The sequence below is a fragment of the Trachypithecus francoisi genome, unplaced genomic scaffold (assembly GCF_009764315.1).
Source record: "Trachypithecus francoisi isolate TF-2019V2 unplaced genomic scaffold, Tfra_2.0 Contig01585, whole genome shotgun sequence".
In the NCBI taxonomy this organism is placed as follows: Eukaryota; Metazoa; Chordata; class Mammalia; order Primates; family Cercopithecidae; genus Trachypithecus; species Trachypithecus francoisi.
This window is the reverse complement of record NW_022681444.1, coordinates 8,906,655-8,934,086: the sequence shown is the minus strand read 5'-3', so window position 1 is coordinate 8,934,086 and position 27,432 is coordinate 8,906,655. Positions and strand designations below refer to the sequence as shown.

The following is a 27,432-nucleotide window of genomic DNA, read 5'->3' as shown; positions in this document are numbered from 1 at the left end:
GTCTCAGGAAAAAAAAAAAAAGATATATATGTATATATACACATAAACATACATAATAATAATTGTTGAGGTAAGGGAAGCACAGGGGAAGTTGAGAAATTTCTCCGGTGGCCCTCAGTCAGAAAGTGGTAGTGACAGGATTAGAACTGAGATTGTCTGGATAAGGCTGACTGATGATATTACAGTCCTTCATACAATAAATTTCTGTAGTGAATTATAAATGCTCTAGGACGGAGGTTCTTAACTTGGATCTTACGGGTTGGCTCCAGTGGGGTCGGATCGTGCCATTTACTGTTTGGCTTTCAGCACGTTGCTTATCCAAGCCTGCTTTTCGGTTGTGAAACAAGGATGACATAATAGAACCTGTCTCTTGCAGGGAGGTAGTTAGGATAAATGAACTTCAGCTGTCTCAGACCAAATGCACAGGATGCGCTCATTTAATCTCTTACTGTATTAGCTAGTTCGCAATTTGCTGAGCCCAGAACCATCCCCAAAATACACCAATCAAGACATTGGTAAGTTTGTCTGGTTTATTTGCAATCTGTAGAGATGATATCCCACGCACACTCCCATGCACACGCACACACATACTTCATCCACCTGAATTTGCCCGACAAACTCTCCTCTGAGTCATAGGGACAAAGCCATACTTGGCAGTCCTCACGTTACTGGTTACATTAGATTTGGTCTTTCAGAAGGAAGACAGTTGAAGTCCCAAGAAGCTGAGCCCTTAGCCAGAGAAGTAAGAGTCCTAGAACCAAGAGCCACAACCTGAAATATGTGCAGACAGCCCCCTCCCTCCTTCCAGGGACCCCTCTTGAGACCCTCTCCTCCCAGGAGTTGAGTTCTAAGAAATGAAGGGACTGATGGGGTTTCCCAGGACACACAAGCCCCCACCCCCATTCAATGAGAAAACCCTCTCTTCAGCCATTTCCAGAAGCTGGGGCCGAATCTCCTTGCTCTCCTCCCTTAAGGAGACTTCCTGCAGTCTTGTAGAATTGTGGAACTTACTGAAAGAAGCCTGATTGGTTCTGCCTTCCTCTCTGAATGAGGAACAGGAACACTGAATATGATGGGTAGTCAAGGAAGGCTTTATCTTCCTCAAAGGTCCCAGCCTGTCCCAGAGAGGAGAGGCGGTGAGGACAGGCAGTTGCTAATCTAATGATCTTGTGGGGGAAAAAAAAAACAGGGCAGGGGAGGGGGTAGCAGTAGGATTTTCCATTTACAGGGAGGAATGTTTTGCTGGGGTTTAAACTTCAACTAGGCCCGTGTGCATTTGAAGCAGATCCTTGAGCTCAAGATCAGCCAGTCGTGGCCAAATAACCTCATTCCTGAACTGGTTGAAACCAGTGGGTTAACCCAACCTGGCCATTTCCTCATGCCTTACCTGCTTTCCTCCCTCAATCTGCTATCAGAGGTGACTAAGGAGCCGCAGGGAACCCACGTTGGTTCCAATCACCAAGAGCTCCCAGTCCTGTCCACTTAAGGTGTTGCAAAGGCTCTGCCAAGACTCTCACCCCGTTCTGGGCCCAGCTAGGCCACCCAGGACTGCAGGGAAGTCACCCCATAACTCCCCCTCCCTAACATTTATCTCATTGTCATTGTCTGGGTCTCACTTTCCTGTTGGACTCTAAGTTCCATGAATCTGTCCATTTCATTATTGGATTCTTAACTGTTGGCCTACAGCAAGTGCTTAATAAATATGTTCAGTGAATAACTGTGTCTAAGTCCTGAGCAGGTAGGGTAAGAGACTTCAGAACACAGGTGGGGTTAAGGCTGAACTCCCTGATCAGCCAGGATTGGCCTGACTTTGACACCTTCCTGCATGAATTACAAGAGGCAGATTCAGAGGCCTGGTCTTTGCCAAAGCTTGATGCTGACTTGGAGGTACGGGGGAGGGCGAATCCTGGACCAGGGTCTTCAGAGCAAGTGAAACCCTCTCCAAGTGCTGACCTAGGAGGTTGCCCCTTCCCAGCCCTTCCCTGTTCTCATAACTAACTAGGCAGCCCACACTGGAGACGAGGTGTAGGCAGGGTCCCTGAACATCTGGGCCCCAGTCCAGGGCACCTCCCTCTGGAGATAAGCCTGACCTTGGGCAAGGCACTTAATCCTGTGGGGCACCAGTCTCCTCACCTGTGAAGTGAGAAGACTGGCCCAGCTACCCTCCAGGGTGCATTAGGGCTCTAAAATCCTGTGAGTCCATAAGAAAGGACACCGATGACCCCATTCCAGTTCCCAAACTCAAGGTTCTGAGCGGTCTGGGGAGAGATGAATCAGACAGTGGATACTGCACATGTCAGGACAACATGGGAGGACGTAAAGCTTATAATAGGAGGTCAATAAATATCTGGTGAATGAGTAAATGAATGAATGATGTGAGTAGGGTAGGAAGACAAATGAAGGAAGTAGAGTCAGGTTTCAAGCAGATTGGGGTCAGAAAAGCAACCTTGTATTGCTCAGTCTTGGCTTACCAGTGCTATTGACTTTCCCGTGACCATTTTACTCCTCATTCTCCCATCCTGGTCCCCTCAGTATCCTCCCTAAAAGGTGGAATGGCACTGAGCTGATCTTTCCCCGCAAAACCCCTGGCCTCACTTCTACCTCCGAAGCCCTTTGCTGCCCCAGTAAGGGACAGTAGGGCTGCACACTGCTTCTCAGCCACCTGCAAAGGTGTGGCCAGAGAGCAAGACCAGAGGGTTCCTTCTGGTACCTTCTTGAAGGGCTCACATTGCCAAGCTCCTTTCCTTCCCACCTTCTGTCACATCATTAAGGATGAGAAGATGTATGAAATGAGTGGGGATCAGCTGGGGCAGCTGGGCCATGAGTGGCTGTGTCCTGGGTGACCCCAGAGCCCTGGAACCATGGCACTGTCCAAGGAAACCCGAAAGAGGCCCTGCAATCTTGTCCCTACTCCAAGATCTTCTCAAAGTGGCCTGGGGTCCTCATCAGATCCAGGTCAGTGAGCCTGAACTTGGCTTGGAGACTTCCTGGAAGGATGGACAGTGCCGGTTCCAAGAGTGGGGAACACAGGCTAGCAGGCTCCCTGCCCCCTCTAGTTTTTGGTTTAATGTCAGCCCTTCTGCACAGGGAGTGGGGAAGGAGGGAAGAAGAGAGGGAGGGGACCCAAGGCTCAGGATTTCCTGACCCAGAGCCCCTTTAAGGCAGATAATTTGTGCTTTACAAAGACATCAATGAAAACACAAACAAACCCTCAATGACCAAACAAATGAGAGAGAGAGAGATCACAGTGTGTCAAGAAGGGCAGCTAGATCAGGAGGGAGGAGTGGGGCGGGAAGGCTGGGGAGTCCAGGCGGGGTCCTCAGGGCAGGCTAGCAATGTCTCTCTCTGGAGGGGGGCCAACTGGCTTGGGGCTGCTCTCGTTGGCTTTTCCTTCAAACATCATGACTCTGGTTTGGAGACGGAGAAAATAAAAAAAGAAAGAAAAACAAGATTAGGATCCTTCCCTCATCCAGGGAAAGATCATCCCAGCCTCATGTCAGCAGAGTCCTCGACAGAATTTAAATCTGTTCTCCGGTGGGATCCTTGCAGAAGCCCAAGACAGCAGCTCCAAGGAAGGGGCCGCTGGTCCCATTTTACAGAGGAGAAAATGGAGGCGCGAAGTGGTGATGTGACTCCTCAGAACCACACAGGCAGTCCAGGACGGAGGCTGGGTGCGACTCCAGGCTTCTGACTTCTAGGCCATGTCCTTCCCTTAACCACACTGCCTGGAGGAGGCTGAGCCAGGCTGGGCCACGCCACTGTGCAAAGATCTTCCAAAACCTGCCCACTGCTCTGAGAGTGGTGTCTGGGGAGTAGAGGGTAGGGGCTCAGAGTATAACCTCCAGGGCAACCGCCTGGATTCAAATGCCAGCCCTGCTATTTCCCAGCTGGGTGGTTCAACCAAGACACTTGACCTCTCTGATCCTCGGCGTTTCTCCCTGGAAGTGGGGGTGCTAGAAGATCTGGCCAGATTGGACCGTGGGCCAGGTACTCAGTCTCCTTGGGCCTCAACAAGCTCCTTTGTAAAATGGGACAGGTATATTTTACATTCGTACTTTTAAAAAAGTGAATCTTATTTCATAAAAGCCAAGTGAGTGTTATTTTCTGTTTTCTTTTTTTTTTTTTGAGACAGAGTTTCGCTTTTGTCGCTCAGGCTGGAGTACAATGGTGTGATCTCTGCTCACTGCAACCTCCGCCTCCTAGGTTCAAGAGATTCTCCTGCCTCAGCCTCCTGAGTAGCTGGGATTACAGGCGTGTGCCACCACACCCAGCTAATTTTTGTATTTTCAGTAGAGACAGGGTTTCACCATGTTGACCAGGCTGGTCTCGAACTCCTGACCTCATGTGATCCACCTGCCTCAGCCTCCCAAAGTGTTGGGATTAAAGGCGTGAGAAACCACGCACGGCAGAGTGTTATTTTCAGCTGTGACAAATGACGATGAGACTGTGCAAGGCAATGCTCTAACGCTCTTCGCTGGGGCAACACCCACAGTGTGCTACCATGTAGTAGGTGTTTGCCATCAGCCACACACTAGGCTGGACTCTTCATAAGTGTCATTTCATTAGCCCTTGGGACATCACAGAAGACATGATTATCACCCCTATTTTATAGACGAAGAAACTGAGACTTGTAGACCTAAGGTAACTTGCCCAGGGTCATTTTGGTAGCAAGTAATAGCATCAAGATGCAAACCCTACCTCCCTTTGGGGCCAATTTTTGACTCTATTTTATGCTTACAACAACTCTGTGGGGTAGTGGAGGTGCTTTACCAATGGGGAAACTGCCAGGTGTGGTGGCTCACGCCTGTAATCCTGGCACTTTGGGAGGCCAAGGCGGGGCTGATCACTTGAAGTCAGGAGTTTGAGACCAACCTGGCCAACATGGTGAAACCCCATTTCTACTAAAAATACAAAAATTAGTTGGGTGTGGTGGAGCACACCTGTAAGACATTCAGGAGGCTGAGGCGGAAGAATCGCTTGAGCCCAGGAGGTGGAGGTTGCAGTGAGCTGAGATCATGTCACTGCACTCCAGCCTGGGTGACAGAGCGAGATCTAAAAAAAAAAAAAAAAAAAGAGGAAACTGAGACTCGGAAAGTTTCGACAGATTTATCACCATTATCACCATCACCACCACCACCACCATCATCATCATCATCATCACAGTTGCCACTTACTGAGTGCTGATTCTGCCTGACTCTGCTACAACCTAATTTCCCCTGCAGGGTACATATTAATATGACCATTTGGGCCGGGCGTGGTGGCTCACGCCTATAATCCTAACATTTTGGGAGGCTGAGACTGGCAGATCACCTGAGGTCAGGGGTTCGAGACCAGCCTGGCCAACATGGCAAAATGCTGTCTCTACTAAAAATACAAAAATTAGCCAAGCATAGCTTGGCTGTAATCTCAGCCAAGATTGCATGCCTGTAATCTCAGCTACTAGAGAGGCTGAGGCAGAAGAATAGCTCGAACCCAGGAGGCGGAGGTTGCAGTGAGCCAAGATCACGCCACTACACTCCAACCTGGGCGACAGAGTGAGACTCCATCTCAAAAAAAAAAAAAAAAAAAAAATTGACAGATAAGGAAATAAGGATCAGGGAAAGTAAGTACCTTGTCCAGCAGGTCACATAATGAGTCACCTACTAGCTGGGGAATGGCCGGGGTGCCCAAAGCCACAGGCCTCTCTGCACAGAATGATTTTACCTTCAGAGGTCCCGGGGAAGGATGAGGTACTCACAGCTTGAGGACAGCCGACCGTTTCCCCAGCATCATGTTCACAAAGTCTCGGTAGGAGATGGTGTCACTGACCCCTCCTGTCACCTCCGAGATCATCTTCTTCATCTCCAGGTGGGTCTTGGGGACACCAAGCTTCTCCATCATCCTCTTTAAAGACATCAGGTCTGCCAGAAGAAAAGCATATCTGTTAAGTGGAGATGGGCCTCTGGGGCTTAGCGGGGAAGCTGGGAAAGCTCCACCAGGTACCCCATGCCTAGAAGCTTGGTGTCTGCACTCCTCCTCTAGGGAGGAGGAGCCCATCACACCCTCCCTGCTCTCTTCCGAGGCAGTATAGACTAGTGGTTAGCGACCTGGGCCTCTAGAGTCAGATGGGCTTACATTGGAATTGAGCTCTGCTATTCCTGTCTCTGGGATCTGGGGCACGCTACTTAACCTCTCTGAACTCCTGCTCCCACCAATGGTGGAACGGGTGGATGCCACCATTCAGGGATAGCCATGAGGGAAGCACCGGCCCAGAGCACTTTCTTCACACCATGACTGTAGGCTTGCTATTTCCTGCAGTTAGGGCAGGCTGGGTGCCCACTCTCCTGCTGCCTGGGGAGTTACGCCCAGTGTGGCAGGGTCAGGGAGTCAGGCATTGAAAGTCACTCTGCTGGGTGCTGAGTGGCAGGTGGCTTCTCCCCACCTGCCACTCCTGTCCTGCTGTCCTAGGGCTCCGCCCCAGCTGGAAGGGAGAGGACGCCGAAAATATCCCACAGAGCAGGAAAACCAACAAAAAGAACAAAATTCAAGAAAAACAAGGGAGGCCCCAGAATGTCACTCCAGTCCAAGGCGGTGCCGTCTCTGACCGCCCAGCTCCCACCAAAATCTGAGGCAATTTCCTTTGGATTGTTCTTCAGTGAACAATGGGTCAGCAAAGGATGGCAGGAGAGGGCTGTGGTGGGGGCCGTGGGCCGTGGTGCGGCCAATGCTCCTCCTGGCAGGGCGGGCGGGACTGGGGCCAGGCCCAAAGGTGCCAGGATGTCCAGGCATTCAGAGACATCTGGACAGCCTTCTCCAGGAAAGGGGAAAGGGGCTGCACACGCACTGTCAGACTCTGAAGTTGGCAGGACCTTTCTCGAGCAGTTCGGCAAGATGCTTCAAAAGCCTTTGACCCAGTGTCCCCTTCCTGAGATTTCCTCTACAGAAATAACCAGGGAGGTGAACAAGCACTCATGTACAAAGAGGTTCTTTACAGGATTATCAATAATAGTTAAAATTGGAAGGCATCCAAATGGTCCACACAAAGGCATCGGCTAAACAAATTAGAATCCATTCCTACAATGCAGCCATTAACTATATTTCAAAAGAAAATCAGCTGGCGCCGTGGCTCACGCCTGTAATCCCAGCACTTTGGGAGGCCAAGGCAGGCAGATCACTTGATGCCAGGAGTATGAGACCAGCTTGGCCAGCATGGTGAAACCCCGTCTCTACTAAAAGTGCAAAAATTAGCCGGGCGTGGTGGCACGTGCCTGTAATCTCAGCTACTTGGGAGGTTGAGGCATGAGAATCACTTGAACCTGGGAGGCAGAGGTTGCAGTGAGCCAAGATTGCGCCACTGCACTCCAGCCTGGGCAACAGAATGAGACTGCCTCAAAAAAAAAAAAAAAAGAAAGAAAAGAAAAATCAATAATAAATCAAAACACTCACCATTGTTTTATTTTACTTATTTTTTCTGGCCAGGCTGACCAATAGAAAGTTATTATTTTTGAGGAGGCTCAAAATGGTATAAAACAGCTTTTGTGATTAGAATAAAAAGTAGAAGGCTAGAAACGGAAATGTCTGTAGCAGCTACGTTTGGAAGGTGGGGTTGTGGGTGATGTGATGTATTTTTGTCTTTGTGCTTTGCTGTGTTTCCCCAATTATTTTTATGATGAAACTGTGTTTATTTGATAAGCCAAAACCTTTTTTTTTTTTTTTTTGAGATGAAGTCTTGCTCTTGTCCCCTAGGCTGGAGTGCAATGGTGCAATCTTGGCTCACTGCAACCTCCACCTCCTGGGTTGAAGCGATTCTCCTGTCTCAGCCTCCCGAGTAGCTGGGACTACAAGTGTCTACCACCACGCCCAGTTCATTTTTGTATTTTTAGTAGAGATGGGGTTTCACCATGTTGCCCAGGCTGGTCTCGAACCCCTGATCTCAGGTGATCCGCCCGCCTCAGCCTCCCAAAGTGCTGGGATTATAGGCACGAGTCACCATGCCCAGCCAAATTTTCTTTCTAAAGAAAAAAAAAATGATCAACATATTCCAAAGGGAGAAGGAAAGAGAGAGGACAGAGGAAGAGGAATAGAAATGCCAGTGGCAGCATCAATCCGAGGTGCAGGGTGAAATGGAAAAGGGGGAAACTGTTCAGAAACCAAAGGCTGGGCCCTGGTTCACTGCCAGTGTCCCACGCAAGCAAGTCATTTCACCCTTTTTTTTTTTTTTGAGATGGAGTCTCACTCTGTCACCCAGGCTGGAGTGCAGTGGCACGATCTTGGCTCATTGCAACCTCTACCTCCTGGGTTCAAGCAATTCTCCTGCCTCAGCCTCCCGAGTAGCTGGGATTACAGGCACCCGCCACCACGCCCAGATTATTTCTGTATTTTTAGTAGAAATAGGGTTTCATCACATTGGCCAGGCTGGTCTCGAACTCCTGACCTCAGGCGATCCCCATGCCTCGGCCTCCCAAAGTGCTGGGATTACAGGCGTGAGCCACCGTGTCCGGCCCATTTCACCTGAGTCTTGCTTTCCTCATCTGTAAAATGGGGATAATTAAACCAGCCTTAACCACTTCTTTGCTGGTAAGGGCCAGGTATGGTCTCCTACCAGAACGTAAGTGCCAGTACCTGCACAGCAGGATGCAATAAGGAGAGAATCAACGTGTATAAAAGCACCTTGCCAACTGCCGAATGACATACAATGGAAGGACAGACTTTGGGGCCACTGAAAGGCCAGCCAGGGGGCCCAGGGCCTGTCCACCCTGAGTGTCTCCAGGCCTGGGCAGGTGTGGCACCCTCTGTCCTGAGTCCCCACAGCACCTGGGGTGGGAGGCTGAGGTGTGGGTGGGGAGGGAAGCAGTAGGGGATGAAAGGGTCTGCAGGAGTCTGAGGGCGGCGGCAACAGGGCAGAAGGCAAGGGGCTGGGGCTGGCTCAGCTGCAGCATATTCACCAGCCTTCCGGACTGCCCCGTGCCTCTTACCCGCATAGAGGGTCCCTCAAGCCCTCTACCCACCTAACGCCCTCCTCCCTAAACACACTCCAGGCCTCACTCACCAATCTCGCCTTCATTATTCAGGTCAAACTCCATGTACTTCTCTGGAAATCACAGAGCAAAAACTAGCATTAGTTTGGAAGGAGCATCTCCCTGCGGGGACCCAGTAGCTCCCTTGTGGGCAAATGACCGTGTCCTGAGGAGTCCAAACCACCTCCCGCACCCTACCAAGGGTCTTGACCTGAGTTCCCCATCTGCTGAGCCATGGCCTCTGGAGAAAGAGCTCATCCTGCTTGGACCACTCTCCTAGAGGTGCCACAAGGGAAAGATGGCTGGGAGCCACTCTGACCCTCTTACCAGGAGGGCAGCTACTTCCTCCCAGGTCCCCAGTAGCGTGGACCAGCTACATCTGAGTTAGTAGCAAAGTGACTAGATCTGATTCCCTGCCAGGATTCTGGCTCATGGGTGTGGAAGGACAGGGTGAGGGCAGGCATGGGTGTGCTTTTCAGTGTCCCAGGCAGTTCTGATGGGCAACCAGGTGCGGGAACCTGTGCTTCTGAAACCAGAAGAAAGGCCTGGCCTAGCCCACAAAGTAGACATATGGTTTCCTGGGGTACACAGACCGTCACCCCAAACCTCATGCACAGACTGAGTTACGCTTCCCTGATCAAGGAGTCCAGGAAAACTTCCGGCAGTGAGGGAGGATGCGCGGAGCAGTGGGCTTGGTACCTTCTGACGGGGGCAGTGCGCCAAATGAGCGTGGGGCCTCTGCGGGTCACCCCGGCCCCGGCAGAGTGGGGCCCTCACGGTCCATCCTGCCCCACAATCAGCCAACAGAGAAAGCAGAGGCTCTTCCGCAGGCTGTGCTGCCCCCACCCACTCCCTGCCTGCTCCAGCCCGCTACCCCTCTGCCTGGAATGTTCTCCCAAGTATTCTCACCCTCTCTCATGGCTTCAGGGCTCCCCACCCTTTCTTTTTCTTCTTTCTCTCTCCCTTCCTTCCTTCCTTCCTTCCTTCCTTCCTTCAGGGCTCCCCACCCTTTCTTTTTCTTCTTTCTCCTTCCTTCCTTCCTTTCTTCCTTCCTTCCTTCCTTCCTTCCTTCCTTCCTTCCTTCCTTCCTTCCTTCCTTCCCTCCCTCCCTTCTTCCCTCCTTCCTTCCTTCTTCCTTCCTTCCTTCCTCTTTCTTTCATTTTTGAGAAGGAGTCTTGCTCCGTCTCACTTCCTCACCCAAGGTGAAGTGCAGTGGCATGATCTCAGGGGGATACACAGCTACACAGCTCACCTAGAGCAGAGTTGGGACTTGAACCCATGTTAGTCTGGCTCTAAAGCCCCTGTTCTTAACCATTCTGTTCTTAACCATTATGCCCTTTTTTTTTTTTTTTTTTTTTTTGAGATGGAGTCTCACTCTGTCACCAAGGCTGGAGGGCAGTGGCTCAATCTCAGCTCACTGCAACCTCCGCCTCTTGGGTTCAAGCAATCCTCCTGCTTCAGCCTCCCGAGTAGCTGGGATTACAGGCAGCCACCACCACACACAGTTAATTTTTGTATTTTTTTTTTTTAATTTTTGTATTTTTAATAGAGATATGGTTTCACCGTGCTGGCCAGGCTGGTCTTGGACCCCTGACCTCAGGTGATCCACCCACCTCAGCCTCCCAAAGTGCTGGCATTACAGGTGTGAGCCAGCGTGCTTGGCCTCCCCACCCTTTCTAAATTGTACTCCCTCCCCACCTCTTAGCACTCCTGTCCTCCCTCACTCATTTCTCACCAAAGCACCTACCACAATCTGCCCACCTTGTATTTCCCAGCTCTCTGTTTAGCCTCCCACCACCTCTCTCACACCGCCCCCTGGCTAGAACACAGGCTCCCGGGGTGCAGGCTGCCTTGTACATTCACCATGGTGCCCCCAGCCTGGAATGGTCCTGGCACATGTACAGGTGCTCATTTGGAGAGCAAATGAGTGAATGATGTAACTTCCTGTCTGGCCCAACATCCCAGTGAAGACAAGTAGAAAGGACGCCAGAGCCCTGAGATCCCTCCCTCCTCCCAGAGCCACCCCTGGGGGTGGCCACACTGGTATGCAGAGAAGGGACTAGACTGCTCTCTTTTCACAGCTCTGCTACAGGTGGCTGGGACGGGGTGGGGTCAGGAGTGTCTTTTACTATTTCCCTTTTCTCTTCTTAATGTAAAAAGCATCATGGCATAACGGTTAAGGGCAGGGGCTTTAGAGCCAGACCGACCTGAGTTCAAGTCCCAACTCTGCCCTAGGCGAGCTGTGTGTTCCCATGCCAACAACCCCGCCCTCTGAGCCCGAGTTTCTCCATCTGTACATTAACAAGCGAACCATCCCCCCCAAGTTGATTGGGGTGATGTCGGGGGGCTCGCCACGCCGCATGAGAAGTGCTTCACACAGGCCGACAGCCAACAAATGCCAGCTGTTATTAATATGAGGAGCCCTAGACGCCTAGCCTAAGGACAACTGGAAGCGATTGGAGGAGCACTTGGCCAAGTTCTTTGCCCCGGAGCCAGGAGGATGCTCACACTGCAAACACTTTGGAGGGGAATGCAACCTCCAGGATATTTTCCACGACAGCCCAGGGCTCCTGCGCCTAAGTGCCTCCCCTGGCAGGGAAGGTGGGTCTGCGCCACCCCCTATGTGCCCGGCTCCTCTCCTTTCGAGGTGCTGGCTGGAAACCAAACGCCAGGGCCCCAAACAGAGGGACCTTTATGCTGCCCCTCTCCCCGCACTGGCTCCCAGGCCCTGCTTTCTTTTCATCCCGTGCTGCCGGGTTTCAATGGGCAGAAACTCTGCCCCCCTGCCCCACTGCTGCGACACAAACGTCCATTCTCCATGGGGGCTCCTGAGACACTCTGCTGGGGAGGGGGAGAGGCAAGGCTTGCTCACAAAGAGCTGATTGTGTGCGGGGCCCGGGAGTGACGGGGCCTGGGCAGCGGCGGAGGGGAACCAGCCTGAGCCCCGTGGGCAGGGAGGGGAGAGAGAGGAGCAGGGCCAAGACCGGGCTGCAGGCGAGGGGTGACGGGGCCCACAGAGGCAGAGAGGCAGGTGGAGGGGCCTCCCCCCACCTCTCAGGGGGTCCCTGTCTCCAAGCCTGCCAGGAAGAAGGGCATTCTGGATGAAACAGGGCCATAGGCTAGTCCTGTGGGGCTAAGGGGTCCTGTGTGCAAGGGCGAGGGGCCAGCCCACCTCCCCCAGGAACGAATGCACGGCAGCCAGCCCCAGCTTACCTTTGAAGGCTGTGAGCTTTTCTGGAAGGTTCTCTTCATCGCTGTACTTCTGGTCACAGAGAAACTCCTACAGAGGTGAGAGGACAGTGCTGAACAAGGGGTGGGGGACAGAAGTCACCTACATGTGGGCCCACTGTCCAGGTGCCTTCCCTCCAGTCGGGGAGCCAGGTACAACCAGGCCCAGTTTGTCCCATGCTCACCCCGGCTTCCTGTCACCCCTTGGAGGCAGATCTGCACCGTCCGCCCTGTGGACAGGAAGTTTGCCCAGCAGCCTGGAGAGGCCCCACAGGGTTCGCTCCGGGTGACTAAGCCCTCCAGCCAGCGGCTCCATTACCAATGCTGGGACCCGTGCCCCTTTCCCAAGGACACCCCAGATTCAGATCCATGAAGCTGTGAGCTCCAAAGACAAGCCCCTGGTTCCATCATTAACTTCTTAGGAATGTGATCCTGAGCTCATTCATTCCTCCCTGCACTTTTTTTTTTTTTTAAGAAGAAGTCTTGCTCTTGCCCCCAGGCTGGAGTGCAATGGCGCAATCTCGGCTCACTGCAACCTCCACCTCCTGGGCTCAAGTGATTTTCCTGCCTCAGCCTCCCCAGTAGCTGGGATGACAGGCACGCGCCACCATGCCCAGTATTTTTAGTAGAGACGGGGTTTCACCACGTTGGCCAGGCTGGTCTCGAACTCCTGACCTCAGCTGATCCACCCGCCTCAGACTCCCAAAGTGCTGGGATTATAGGTGTGAACAACCGCACCCGGCCCTCCCTGCACTTCTATTGCCTTATCTACCAAATGAGAATCATGATCCTGACTGCTTCTTGAGTTTGTATAGAAATCCAGTGAGGCCAGGCCAGGCGGTTCATGCCTGTAATCCCAGCATTTTTGGAGGCCGAGGTGTGCTGATCACCTGAGGTCAGGAACTTAAGACCAGCCTGGCCAACATAGTGAAACCCCATCTCTACAAAAATACAAAAATTAGCTGGGCGTGGTGGTGGGCGCCTGTAATCCCAGCTACTTGGGAGGCTGAGGCAGGAGAATAGCTTAAACCTGGGAGGTGGAGGTTGCAGTGAGCTGAGATCACCCCACTGTACTCTAGTTTGGGTGACAGAGGGAGACTCCGTCTAAAAAAAAAAAACAAAGAAAAAAGAAATCCAGTGAGTGTGTTTATTCATCATCTCTGCTCTAACGGGAAAATGACTGTACATTTACCTCTCACCTGTTTCCTTGTCCGTAAAATGGGGGTTTTGATCTCTGGCCTGCCTTCCCTTCAGATGCTTGGAGAGACTCAAATGAGTCCTTTCCGAACCAGATGGGCAGGGTGGGGAGGACTGGACACTAACACTGACCTCCAGGGTGAAGCCCTTACCTATGTGATCTCTTCACAGCTCCTAGGAGTCCCAAGAGGGAGCTATTATGATTATTATTTTGAAACAGGGTCTTGCTCTGTCATCCAGGCTGGAATGCAGCGATAAGATCTCAGCTCACTGCAACCTCCGCCTCCCGAGCTCAAGTGATCCTCCCACCTCAGCCTCCTGAGTAGCTGGGACTACAGATGCCTGCCACTACGCCTGGCTTATTTTGCATTTTTTTGCAGAGACAGAGTTTCACTATGTTGCCCAGCCTTATCCCAAACTCCTGGACTCAAGTGATCTGCCCGCCTCGGCCTCCCAAAGTGCTGGGATTACAGGCTTGAGCCACCGCACCTGGCCAGTGGACATTCCATTCTTCATCACTGAGCTGACCAGACATGGACATTGCTCCTCCATCCATTCATTCACTCATTCATTCACTCATTCAACATTCTTGGGGGACACAGTGCATACTGCACTGTGCTAGGCATCAAGGGAGCAGAGGAGACCATGGTGAATATGATAAGGTCCTTAACCTGAAATTACAGAAAGCTGGTGTTTCAAATGATGTGCAATGTCACCCACTTTAATCACGTGATCTATTTCCTACTACATGATGGCCAAGTCTGTTCTTACATATCTCTTAGGACAGAGAACTCACCACCTTCCTAGTCTATTGTTGCAAACCCCTAAGAGGCTTCAAGTAGAATAGAGGATGACAAGAACTGACTGACTATAAAGCAATCTGGATTTGGATCTCAGTCTCCCTTTTTACTAGCTATGAAATAGGCCCAATGGTACCCACTCCTTGGGCACTGGGCTCACAGGTCAGCTCTCAATGAGCAACAGATAAGATTATGAGTATGAAGCAGAACATGGCCTCTTCTATGGCTCAAATTTCTCCACATTAACTCAGCACCCCTTGACCACAGGAGAAACATACCTGAAAACAGGGCTTCCCTCACTGGGTTGGGAAGGGGTCTGGCTGTTCTCTAGCTTTTGGTAAAACATTGGCTGTGGCAGACACTATCTCACTAAATCCTCACAGCCACTATTATTCCCATTTTACAAGTTAAAACATCAGGACTAGAGAGGTTAAATACCACGTCTAAAGTCCATAGACAGGCCGGGCGCGGTCACTCACACCTGTAATCCCAACACTTTGGGAGACCGAGGTGGGCGAATCACTTGAGGTCAGGAGTTTGAGACCAGCCTGGCCAACACAGTGAAACCCTATCTCTACTAAAAATACAAAAATTAGGTGGGCGTGGTGGTGCACGCCTGTAATCCCAGCTACTTGGGAGGCTGAGGCAAGAGAATCACTTGAACCTGGGAAGTGTAGGTTGCAGGGAGCCAAGATTGTGCCACTGCACGCCAGCCTGGGCCAGACTCCATCTCAAAAAAAAAAAAAAAAAGGTTCATGGACAGCTAGGGTAGGTTGGTTTCGAACCTGGGTCTACCTGACTCCAGGACCTGTGTCCTCCTGCACCTGGGCAGAGGGCAGTCCCAGGGCCTATGGGGTCTTGCTGGCTTGGCCACAACCTCACTTCAGGTCTCACTGCCATGCACTGGCTGCAGCCCTGCCTCCACTTAGCTGATGCTGGATCCTTCTTGAGGCCGCCCTCCTCCTAGTTGGCTCTGTCGCGGACTTCCTTTCCTCTTGGCTCCCTCTCGTAGCTCTTCAGCACTGCTCCCTCACCCCATCCTCTGCCCAAAAGGAGGACAATTAACTTTTGTCTGTGACCGTGAGCAAACCAGGCACCTCCCAGGGTCCCAGATCCTGTATCTGTCCAGTGGAAGGACATATTAGATCAGTGATTCCTAGGCTTTGGGGTCATGCAGACAAGAAACATTTTTAAAGGAGGGGCACACTAATATAGGAGTGCCAAGTTTTTATTTTGCCAAGTAAAGACTTTTTACACAATGACCATTGACTGTTGCCATGAGTTCAGAAAAGAACGTTTCATAAAAGTAGGAAGTTCTCCATCTCTGAATGTTTAAATGGAATCCATTTAGCCTAGGTCCAACTCACCACAGTGACCGTGCATTCCCTTCACTTTACCAAGAACTAGAGAAACTTCCTGGGGAGGCACAAGAGCACCAACATCTGGGAACCTCTGGGGAGAGATTTGGAGGGCCTGTCCCAGTTCCTGGGCTCTGGTTGACCAGAAATCCTGCCTCAGCCTGGACCGACCAGCCCTAGAGATCCAGTTTTACTTGGGCCCCTCTGTAGGTGGACGGGTTCAAGTCAAGGACACGGTCCCTGGCCTTAGAGACAAACTACACACAGTCAGACACAGACCAACCAGGCAGGGATGAAGAGCAAGGCCACGTGCACAGCATGAATGGGAAGACTGCCCTGGGCTGCACCCTGCACTAGCTGTGCCTCCTTCCTGGAGCCCACAGATCTGCGTGGTTCCCTCCCTCACCTCCTTCAAGGAGCCCACAGATCTGGGTGGTTCTCTCCCTCACCTCCTTCAAGCCTTTGCTCAATGTCACCTTCTCTTTTTTCTACTTTGTTTTTGTTTTTTGAGACGGAGTCGCACTCTGTCGCCAGGCTGGAGTGCAGTGGCGCGATCTCGGCTCACTGCAACTTCTGCCTTCCGAGTTCAAGCAATTCTCCTGCCTCAGCCTCCTGACTACGTGCGCACTGACACGTCCAGGTAATTTTTTTTTTTTTTTGAGACAGAGTCTTGCTCTGTCTCCCAGACTGGAGTGCAGTGGCCGGATCTCAGCTCACTGCAAGCTCCGCCTCCCGGGTTTACACCATTCTCCGGCCTCAGCCTCCCGAGTATCTGGGACTACAGGCGCCGGCCACCTCGCCCAGTTAGTTTTTTGTATTTTTTAGTAGAGACGGGGTTTCACCATATTAGCCAGGATGGTCTCCATCTCCTGACCTCGTGATCCACCCGTCTCGGCCTCCCAAAGTGCTGGGATTACAGGCTTGAGCCACTGTGCCCAGCCGGTAATTTTTGTTTTAATAGAGATGTGGTTTCACCATATTGGGCAGACCGGTCTCAAATTCCTGACCTCAGGTGATCCGACTGCCTCAGTCTCCCAAAGTCCTGGGGTCACAGGTGTGAGCCACCACACCCAGCCTCAATGTCACCTTCTCAATGCGGCCAACCCTACTCATTCTTTTTTGTTAGCATGATCACGGTTCACTGCAGCCTCGACTTGCCTGGGCTCAAACGATCCTCCCACCTCAGCCCTCCAGAGTAGCTGGGACTACAGGTGTACGCCACCACACCTGGCTAATTTTTGTATTTTTTGTAGAGATGGGGTCTCCCTCTGTTGCCCAGGCTGGTCTTAAACTTCTGGGCTCAAGCGACCTGCCTGCCTCGGCCTCCCAAAGTGCTGGGATTATAGGCATAAGCCACCATGTCCAGCTCTGTCCACCCTGTTTTATACTGCTCCCTGCCCACTGTAGCTGCCCCGACTTCCAGTCCACCTTATCCTGCTCTGTGGAATGGACCACCTCTAAACATGATTTCCACTGCCACTGCTCACTGAGGTTACTACACACTCTCTGCCTCCCCTGCTAGAATGTAGGTTCCGCATAGCAGATGCTCAATAAACCTGTGCAGGATGAGTGAAGGAGTTGAAACTCAGATTAACTAACTTGCCCAGAACAGCAGAGCCAGCAAGTGGCTGCACTGGGAATGAAATCCTCTGTAGTTGGGGCTCCCTCCCTGCACAGTACTGAGGAGGAAGTGGCTATCAGGAGGCAGCTGGGAGGAGGCAGGGCCCCAGCCACAGGTTTAGCGTCGAAGTGCCCAGCATATAGTAGACACTCAATAAATATCTGTTGAGGAGCCCAAGGAGGGAGGATCACTTGAGGCCAGAAGTTTGAAATCAGCCTGGGCAACGTAGGGAGATCCCATCTCTACAAAAAATAAAACATTAGCTGGGCGTGGTGGCGCATGCCTGCAGTCCCAGTTACTTGGGAGGCTGAGGCTGGAAGAGCACTTGAACCCAGGAGGTGAAGGCTGCAATGAGCTTTGATTGCACCGCTGCACTCCAGCCAGACTCCGTCTCTAAAACAAAACAAACAACAACAACAACAACAACAACAAAAAACATCTCTTGAATGAATGGAAAGGACTGCCATTCAGTCCAGAGTTACTTTCTCCATCCTTACCCCTGCAACAATCAGGCAGCTTTGCAAAAGTGTGTGCCCATGTGTGATAGAGACTGGAGGGGCTTTGGGTCTGGACTCCTATTTTTCCTTAGAGCCAGAAATGACAAATGCAGCATGGCATGGTGGTTCACACCTGTAATCCCAGCACTTTGGGAGGCACAGGCAGGCAGATCATCTGAGGTGAGGGGTTCGAGACCAGCCTAGCCAACATGGAGAAGCCCTGTCTCTACTAAAAACCACACCTGTAATCCCAGCTATACTCGGGAGGCTGAGGCAGGAGAATTGTTTGAACCCGGAAGGTGCAGGTTGCAGTGAGCTGAGATCACGCCACTGTACTCCAGCCTGGGCCACACAGTGAGACTTCGTCTCAAAAAACAAAACAAAACAGAAAATGACAAATGCTTGGGCCACAAGTGACCAGGGTAGGAGAAGCAGCTGAGCTGCTCATGTGTGGGCAGCCCTCACTGGCCCTGGGATTAGGGCAGCTGTGCTGACCATGCCTGGGCACGGGGTGGGAGAGCCCAGTGGGCAGTGGCAGGAACAGGACTCCACCAGCCAGGCTGCCATGCCCGCTCCACCTCTGAGCTCTGGATTCTTGGTTCCTGCTCATGTGCCACCCACAGCTCCCTCCCTGCAGGCATCCTCCCCCAGTCCCTGCCTAATGCACAGATACCCTGTCTTTCCAGGACCCCTGGCTGCCCTGACCTGGGTCCATAGGCAGAGGAAACAGATAGAAGCCACCCCAGGTGTTTGGAAGAAAAGCAAAATAAAGAAAAAAAAAGGGCAAACCGGAGCCAGAATGCCTGGGTTGAATCCACTTTGTGGCTGCGTGAATTTTTTTTTTTTTTTTTTTTTTGAGACAAAGTCTTGCTCTGTTGCCCAGGCTGGAGTGCAGTGGCACAATCACAGCTCACTGCAACCTCTACCTCCTGGGCCCAAGCAGTCCACCCATCTCAGCATCCCAAAGTGCTGGGATTATAGGCATGAGCCACCGCACCCAGCCAGCAAATATTAAATAAATGTTAGCTATTTGGTTTTTTTTTTCTAACACTTATGCCCATACAATTAGCTTATAACCACCATAGACTCTCATAGACTATTTAACAGATTAGGAAGGAGACCCCCTCCCTGGGTAGCAGGCCAGTTATGATTTCTCTCTCCTCTCTCCAGGTATCCCCATTTGACAGATGGGACAACTGAGGCTCAGAGAGGTTGCTCAACTTGCTCAGGATTGCCAAGTTTTAGCAATTCAAGGTCTAAGCCTGCCCCAAACAAGAAGGTAGCCTGGCTGCAGATTTCTGGGCAAAGAAAGTCAATACTGGGAGTTACCTTTCCTCTTCGGCTACCGCAGGAGGTTATTCCGGAGGCCAGGGAACCACTCTATAGCCCTCCAGGGAGATGGGGGTGGGGGGTAGGCGGTTTATTCTATCCCCTATCCTCCTCACACAATCTAACCCACTGTCCCCAAAGACAAGTTTTCCCGGCTGCAGAAAGTGCTGGGGTGGGAGAGCCGGTGTGAGAGGCACAGGGGGCCTCTGGGCCCTGAAAGTGGCTATTGACATGCAGAGAGGCAGGCCTGGAGGCCACAGTGGCCTGATCAGTCCCTAGCAAAGGGCCAGGAAATGCAAGCAGGCAGGAGCTAGGCTTGACACACAGGCAGCTGAGCCGACTTCTCAGTCCCCGGGGACCAGAGTGTCCAAGGGTGGGGCCTGGGAGGTGGCAGAGCTGTTAAAATATCCACCCAGCCACAGAACCAGAAGGGACTCCTCACAGCATTCGGCTTGCCCTCCTTGTTCAATAGCTGGGGAAACCGAGGTACCAGAAGGGACAGGCCCTGCCGGAGGTCACAACAGTTGAAAGCATCACATCATCTCTCTGAGCACAGGGTGTGCAGGACACAGTGGACAGCTTGCCAGGGTTGCAATTCCAGCTGTAGCACTTACTAGCTCTGTGGCTCTGGGCAGGGCAACTTGCTTTGCCACTCTAGGCCTCAGTCTCTTCATCTATAAAGTGGGCTTATCTACCAAATGGGATCATAATGATATGTAGAACCTCCTCACTGAGTTGCTGTAAGGAATTTTGTTTGTTTGTTTGAGTCAGGGTCTTGCTCCGTTTCCAAGCCTAAAGTGCAGTGGCACGATCTGCAGGGTCACTGCAGCCTCGACCTCTCACACTCAAGCTATCCTCCTGCCTTCGCGCCTGGCCTGCGGTAAGGATTAAACGAGCTAATTACACAGAAGGAGCCTGGCTCCTATGCACTTGTTAAGTGTTCAAAATTATTATTATGTCTTAGGATCATCCAAACTCAAGCCACATCGAGGGGCAGGTGTGTGAGGGGGAAGGGCAGGGAAAACACCGCCCACCGACCATTCTGTGATCCTTCGTGATCCCCTGAAGTCCTCCCGGCGAGCCTTGGCCCACTGGCCATCCCTCAAGGCCAAGTTTTGCTTTGTCCTCAGCGCCCGGCTGACCTGGCAGTGATGGGCCATCCACCTGCCTGAATCCTCTCATCTCCGTCCCCGATGGCATCTGTTCACTGCTGCCTTTCCTGGTCACCTACAGCCTCTGATGCTCGCAGAGTCCCCCAAGCCCATCCCTGCCCCCAGCGAGGCCCCCAAGTGCTATGTCCAGGAGGGATGGTTTCCAAACCCATCTGAAGCTGGCAGCCCCTGCTGTGCCTGGCCTCAGAAGCCCTCCCGCCTGCCTGCTCCTCGCCGACTTAACTCTCTTTCTGGGCTGGTACCTCTAGCACCTTCTGGCGAACCCTTGCTCCGGGCCCTCCAGGTTTGTCTTTCTGTATCAGCCGCAGCAGAATTTTGGGGTGGGCGGATATCACCATCTTGGAGGCCATCCAAGGGGCTGGTGTCTCAGCCCTTGGACAAAAACTCCAAGGACAGGAAGCACCATGCCGGGGCGTGGGGCCTCTGACGCAGCCCACAGGCTCTTAAAGGGCCAGGGCCAGGCCACAAGTGGTGCTGGCACCTGGCAAGTAGCAGGAGCCTGTAATGTGCACCCACAAGGACAGCAGGTTCACATTCCCCACTGTAGCCCTGGGCCTCATTCAGATGCCGCATCCTTGCCAACAGATGGGGCAGCTAAAGAAAAACACCCAAGCAGCTACACAATAAAGCACACCCTGCAGAAATTCCATCTCCAGCTTCCTGTGACACGGCCACACCAAGGTCATAACTGGTTGGACCTGCAGGGGACACTGAATCCTCAGAGGCTCACGTGGCCACTTATCACCATCTCCCTTATAATATATTAAGGAAGAGCAAGAGCCATGTGTGCCCAGCAATGCCAGCTGGGTACATTCACCTGGGCAGGGACAGAGTGGCACTGCCGGGTACACAGGAAAAAAGACACACCTGTGTACTTGCCTGGGTCAGGTCTCAGAGACCCCCCCATTGCTGGGGGAGGGGCAGGGCATATATACACCCCCAGGCAGAGATACCCAGCCTGCCCTGCCCAGCTGCCTTCCCAATGCCGATGACATATGGCTTCTGAAAAAACCATCAGGGGCCAGGCGCAGTGGCTCATGCCTGCAATCCCAGCACTTTGGGAGGCCAAGGTGGGTGGATCACTTGAGGTCAGGAGTTCGAGACCAGCCTGGCCAACATGGTGAAACCCTGTCTCTACTAAAAATACAAAAACTAGCCGGGAGTGGTGGTGGGCACCTGTAATCCCAGCTACTTGGGAGGCTGAGGCAGGAGAATCGCTTGAACTCGGGTGGTCAAGGTTGCAGTGAGCCGAGATCATGCCACTGCACTCCAGCCTGGGCGACAGAGTGAGACTCTGACTCAAAACGAAAAACAAAACAAAACAAAAAACCATCAGGTACCTAAACGTGACAGGGAATGCTGAGTGCCTTTCATTCAACCCAGGAGTGCTAGACCATTGGGACAGTAGCCAGAGAGCCTTATTGACATAAGCAAGAGAGGCCTGTGTCCATAGCTAGGCTGCAGCCACCTGATGACAGGGGCCAGGGTGACTGGGTTTGAATCCCAGATCTGCCACTTCCTGGCTAGGTGACCTTGCAGGTGACTTCATCCAGCCGAGCCTCTGTTTCCTCATCTCCAGAATGGGAGTCATGGCTGGACACAGTGATGCATGCCTGTCATCTCAGCACTCTGGGAGGCCAAGGTGGGCAGATTGCTTAAGCTCAGGAGTTTGAGACCAGCCTGGGCAACATGGTGAAACCTTGTCTCCACACACACACACATAGACACACACACACACACACACACACAAAATTAGCTTGGCATGTTGGTGCATGCCTGTAGTCCCAGCTACTCAAGAGGCTGAGGTGCAAGGATCACCTAAGCCCAGGAGGTCAAGACTGTAGTAAGCTGAGATCATACCACTGCACTTCAGCCTGGGCAACCCAGTGAGACCCTGTCCCAAAACAAATAAACAAAACAAAACATAGGAGTCATGATAATAATCCTCATCCCATGGGGCTGTCTGCAGATTCTCACTGTGCATCTACGTGCAGGGGTGCCCTGTTGCGGGGTCAGCAAGATGATGAATGTCAATCTGTGGGCACGGAGCACAGCCACAGCTCGTTACTGTGTTGAAGATCTCCCCTGCTGGCCGGATGCAGTGGCTCACGCCTGCAATCCCAGCACTTTGGGAGGCCGAGGAGGGCAGATCACAAGGTCAGGAGTTTGAGACCAGCCTGACCAATATGGTGAAACCCCGTCTCTACTAAAAATACAAAAATTAGCCGGGCATGGTGGTGCGCGCCTATAGTTCCAGCTACTTGGGAGGCTGAGGCAGGAGAATCGCTTAAACTCGGGAAGTAGAGGTTGCAGTGAGCCGAGATCACGCCACTGCACTCCAGCCTGGATGACAGAGCGATACTCCATCTCAAACAAACAAACAAACAAACAAAAAACCACCTCGCTTGCTAGTCAGCTCATGTGGCAGTGCTCGCTGTCCCCTGAGCGCCTCCTGCTAAGTCCCAGGGCACAGCCACCCTGAGGGGCAGCCCCCCCAGCCCCACTGCTTCTCTCTGTCCCTGTGGGAAGCTGGAGAAAATCTCTCCCGTTGCCATATAAGGCCATGCCTGGCTGGCCTGGGGTCACCAACCATGCCATCAGGGCTTGGGGAATGCCAGCTATGTAGGGGGAGTAGGAGGTGCTGGCCAGTTCTGCCCACTCTGGTAGTGCTGCTACGTACACACGTGCGTGCACACACAAACACATAGCGCATGGAGCTGGGGGCGGGCACCCAGCAGGAGGCCCAGCCAAGCTGAGCAACTGAGAAAATAGGCTGGGTTCAAGTTGAGGCTGTTTAAACCCAGGCAATTCACCCAGCCTCTCTGAGTCTCGTTTTCTCGAAAATGGGAACCACAATACTCCCTGGGTTAGAGTGGGCATTCGCAAGATAATGCCCCCAGTGCACCTGGCACAAGACGGGCACATGCCAAGTGTTCCGAAAACAACAGCAAAAACTAAAATGAAACCAAAACGAGGCGCACTTTCATACGGCTTCCTCTACCAGGATCTCTAGGCCCATTAGAGTCTTCTATTTTCACTCTTGAATCCCTTATAATAACAATAGCTAAGGCAGGGTATCGGGGCACATGCCTGTAGTCCCAGCTACTTGGGAGGATGAGATGGGAGGATTGCTTGAGCTGGGGAGAGATGGAGGTTGCAATGAGCCAAGATTGGGCCACTGCACCTCAGCCTGGGCAACAGAGTGAGACCCTGTCACTGTTAACAACAACAAAAAGCTAAAGTTGGGCAGGGCGTGGTGACTCACGCCTGTAATCCCAGCACTTTGAGAGGCCGAGGCAGGTGGATCACCTGAGGTCAGGAGTTCGAGACCAGTCTGACCAACATGGTGAAACCCTGTCTCTACTAAAAACACAAAAATAAGCTGGGCGTGGCGGCAAGCGCCTGTAGTCCCAGCTACTCGGAAGGCTGAGGCAGGAGAATCACTTGACCTGGGAGGCGGAAGTTACAGTGAACCAAGATCACGCCACTGCACTCCAGCCTAGGTGACAGAGTGAGACCCTGAAAAAAAAAAAAAAAGGCTAAGGCTGACCTACCCTGCCCCTCTGGAAGCTGGCCTACACCAAGGGAGGAGAAAGGCCCCAAAGAGAACTAGGTATTGGCCCAGAGAAGCCCCTAGATCTGCCAGCCAAGCTGGGCTGTGCCCCAGGCAGCAGCCATGGCGGTGTCCAAGCTGCCTGGCACAGAAGCAGGGACTCTTTGGCAGTGAATCCTGGGCTTAGCCCAGGCCCCCAGAATCCACACTCCAGTGGGGCAGTGAAGCCGCACCCTCAAGGAAGGCAGTCCGAGCTGCCAGCACAATTCTGCCTAAAATCTACCTAGCTCGAGGTCTCTCCACTGCAGCCATGGCCATGGGTGAACCAATTCACTCTCACACGGAGCGACTCCCCTACAGTATGCAAAGAGCTTCCATCCACTTCCATTGGCTAATGGTTGCAGGGACTCCAGAGACAGCAGAGATCCCCGCTCCCATTTCAGGCTGGGGAAGATGAGGTTCTGCTGGGCTGGACGACCAGCATGAGCCACGGCGGCGTATCTTCCACTCCCTGCACCTTGAGGCCACGGACCAAGAAACTGTCCTGATAACTATCAGGTCCGCAGCCAGCTCTCCTGGGTGCTTTACATAGATTGTCTCACTGAAAAAAATCACAACCATTATCTTTTTGGAGAAGGAGGCTCAGAGAGGTGAAGTGGCAGTCACAGATCAGTGCTTGCAGGTACCTCATGACTAAACTGGTGGGGCCACCCTGCTCCACTGTGGTGAAGCAGCTCAAGCTTCCCGTGTGATCCTGGCGCCTCCTTCCTACAGGGCCCCAGTTCCTGGGCCTCAGCAGCCCTACAGCGGCTGGGCTCACGTGCTGGGTCTCAGTACAGCTTCTCAGCAGGGGAAGGACGCTGGGGTGTAAGCTTTGTCACTGGCTTCTATGTGGTCCTGGGTCGGCTGCTTGCCCTCTCTAGGCACTGTCCTGAGATGGTTAGACCACAGCTCCTTCCTGCTCACTTTCCCTGGTCCCAGTGCTGCCCACATCAGCCCCTGGTAGCTGTAAGTCCCTCCTCTTTCTAAGCCAAGCCAGTCAGCTTCCCAAAACTACCCTGGAGCCGCCCCCCACCCTTTACCCGCCTCCCCAAGGGCGAGGTTGGCCCTGCCCTCTCAGCTCTTCTGACTTGTCCAACCACGGTCACCTCACCCCCATCTCCAGCTGTCTGTGGCTCCGGATCCCGCCGGCTGTGGGTGGATCCAGCCACCTCAGAACCCGCCTGGCCGGGTGACCCAGGGGACTATATGAGGTCAGGGTCTCAGGCTTCTGTCCAGAGGGCTAGAGTAGCCAAGCCCCAGGCTGGGCAGGCACACAGTGAACTGGGAAGGAGCGCAGCAGGGACCCTAGACCCCTAAGCACCCCAGCCAGATGTCCAGGCAACCTTCCAGCTGTGCTCAAGATGCCCCCAGGAAGCAGAGTGAGGGTGGTGGTAAGGCAGCTGGAGCTTACCTGGAGGGGGACCGTGAGGTCCCCAGAGCCCGGTAGCTGGGGACTGAATGGGAGTCCTGTAGCCAGTGGATGGAAAACCGACAGGCTGCCTACATCCAAGCAGTCCAAGAAAACCAAGGGGGAATCAAGGCTGCACACTGCTGGCAAGAGGCAATACCACAACCGGGCCGCAGGTTCGGACCCGCCTCCCACAGCCTTCGCAGGCTCTGCTGACCTCACCAGCTGCCCACTTCCAGACTCTCAGCTGGGCTTAGACCCTGGGTGTCCAGGGGACCAGAGGAGCCCACGGGGGGAATGCCGAGCCTTGTTTCAGCAGGCATGCCTCTGCCACCAGTTAAGAAGGAAACTGGAAGACGTCCACCTCAGGAAATAATGCCAGTTCTGTGACAGCTTCCTGAATGCTGGGTGCTGGGCCACGCAGGCCATATGCCTTCCCTCTCTGAGCCGGCACAATGCCCTGCTTGGAGATGAGAGGCCCTCTGCTGAGGACCACAGAGCTGGCACACTGTGGAGGCCAGATCAGAGCCCAGGTCTTGCAGAACTTTAAAGCCACTGGCTGTGCTGCCTTTGAGCTTTGGCCAACCTAGACTGGTCCTGATATCCTTTCTTATCTTCTAGAATCTACGCAAATTTATGGAGCTGGGTCCCTGGCAACAGTAGGCAGGATTTCTTCCGAGAAATCCACCAGGACTAGCAAGAAAAGCATGGAGTCCCTTAAGGCAACCATTCCTGAAAGTTGGAGTGCAGAGGAGTGGTGTGCTTGGAGGAGCCGCCAGGCGGGAGACCACGGGGAACTGCCAGGATCTCTAGGCCCATCAGTCTTCTATTTGTACTTTTGAATCCCTTATAACAACAATAGCTAAGGCCAGGCGTGGGGGCACAGGCCTGTAGTCCTAGCTACTCGGGAGGATGAGGAGAGAGGACCGTTTCAATCCCAAAGGTGGAGGCTGCAATGAGCTGAGATTGAGCCACTGCACTCCAGCCTGGGCGACAGACCAGCAAATGACCCGGAGCCTGTGTTCTGAGCTAGAGAGATCACTGGCCTGGGGCGCTTCCCGCGCCAAATCCTTGGGCTGCTCCCAAGCGGGCTTGCGGGGAGCCACGAGCCGGCTGGCATCCGAGCTCCTGACCCGGCCCCACCTCCCCAGTCCCCAGTTGCAAAAGAAACAACTTGCAACCCGAGACGCCGGGACCGGAGGCGGGAGGCGGAGGCGGATCTACCTGGAGTTGGAGGCGAAGGGGCTGGGGGCGGAGGGAGGCACCTGAGGGAAGCCCGGGGGAAGGAGAGGAAGAGGGTAGATCTGGAGGACCGCATGGCCTCGCGGACGGAGGCGGCACCCGCGCAGCGCGCGGCTCGGGACTCGCTTGCTGCTTCTGGGCGCGGGGCTTACCCGGTTGATCTCGGCCAGCCTCCTCTCCTGCCGGGCTTTGAGCAAGCCGAACGCCTTCCCTCCTGGAGGAGACAAAGAGGCCGCCTTGGAAGCAGGGTCCTCTCCGGGCCACGCGCCCCCGTCCCCGCCCGCTTCCCGCGCGCGGTGGACCCCGCGGTCCGCCCGGCGCACACAGGTGGCGGCCCGGGGACGGCGGCGCCTACCTTGGAACCTGTTGCTGAGCGCGCCCGACATGGCGAGCGCGGGGCTCCCGCCGGCTCCAGGCTTCGCGGACGCAGCGAGGGTCGAGGTGGAGGCACAGGCGCCTGGTCCGAGCTCCGGCTGGCTGCGTGTGGGCCGGGGGACCGAGGGGCGGAGGGACGGCTCGGCGGCCGACACACCCCTCCCTCCGCTGCCGGCCCCTCCCTCCCTCCCGCCTCTCCCCTCCCCTCCCGCCTCCCGCTCCGCGGGCATCAAAGCGGCTATTATGCGGGACGCGGAGCCCGCCTGCCGACCCCTCTGCTGGAGGACGCGGAAAGTGCACAGCGCGGGGCGGCCGCACCCCTCCTCTCTGCCCCTTCCCGGACCTCAGCAAGTCCCTGCCACAGAAATGAAATGCGAGGATCTCAGCATGAATTCCATGGGGTGGTTGTGAGGACCAAGTGCCGTCGGGGAGTCTGCGCTCAAACATGACTGCTGCCTTTGGGACGGTGTGGCTGCTGTGACAACAGTGGCCCGTCAAATCAACTGGAATGAACTCGTGTCTTGTTAATAAAACCGATTTCTTGGACACTTACAGGCACTTTGCACCGTACATCAGTCATTTCATTCTCAAAATTCCATGAAATAGGACTTGGC

General features: G+C 53.5%; 1 protein-coding gene across 2 annotated transcripts; it reads right to left on the bottom strand.

Moving 5' to 3' along the window:
• Positions 1–516: 516 nt before the first annotated feature.
• On the bottom strand, positions 517–27,109 carry AIF1L (allograft inflammatory factor 1 like). 2 transcript variants are annotated; one of them, XM_033194176.1, is made up of 6 exons: positions 26,799–27,109; positions 26,596–26,657; positions 12,210–12,276; positions 9,029–9,070; positions 5,738–5,900; positions 517–3,407 (listed from the first exon to the last, which is right to left on the bottom strand). In XM_033194176.1, exons 1-6 carry the CDS (start codon positions 27,046–27,048, stop codon positions 3,320–3,322), a joined length of 672 nt encoding a protein of 223 aa, XP_033050067.1. In that variant the 5' UTR covers positions 27,049–27,109; the 3' UTR covers positions 517–3,319. The 2 variants fall into 2 exon arrangements, with proteins under 2 accessions (XP_033050067.1, XP_033050063.1); XM_033194172.1 differs by lacking the exon at positions 517–3,407 and adding an exon at positions 3,414–4,018.
• Positions 27,110–27,432: the final 323 nt, after the last annotated feature.

Coding starts and splice junctions, on each gene's coding strand:
- AIF1L (XM_033194172.1), bottom strand. CDS start 27,048: ATGCCCGCGGAGCGGGAGGCGGGAGGGGAGGGGAGAGGCGGGAGGGAG. Junction 26,658..26,798: donor GCTCAGCAACAGGTTCCAAG/GTAGGCGCCGCC, acceptor TGTCTCCTCCAG/GAGGGAAGGCGTTCGGCTTG. Junction 9,071..12,209: donor AAAGCTCACAGCCTTCAAAG/GTAAGCTGGGGC, acceptor TGTGATTTCCAG/AGAAGTACATGGAGTTTGAC.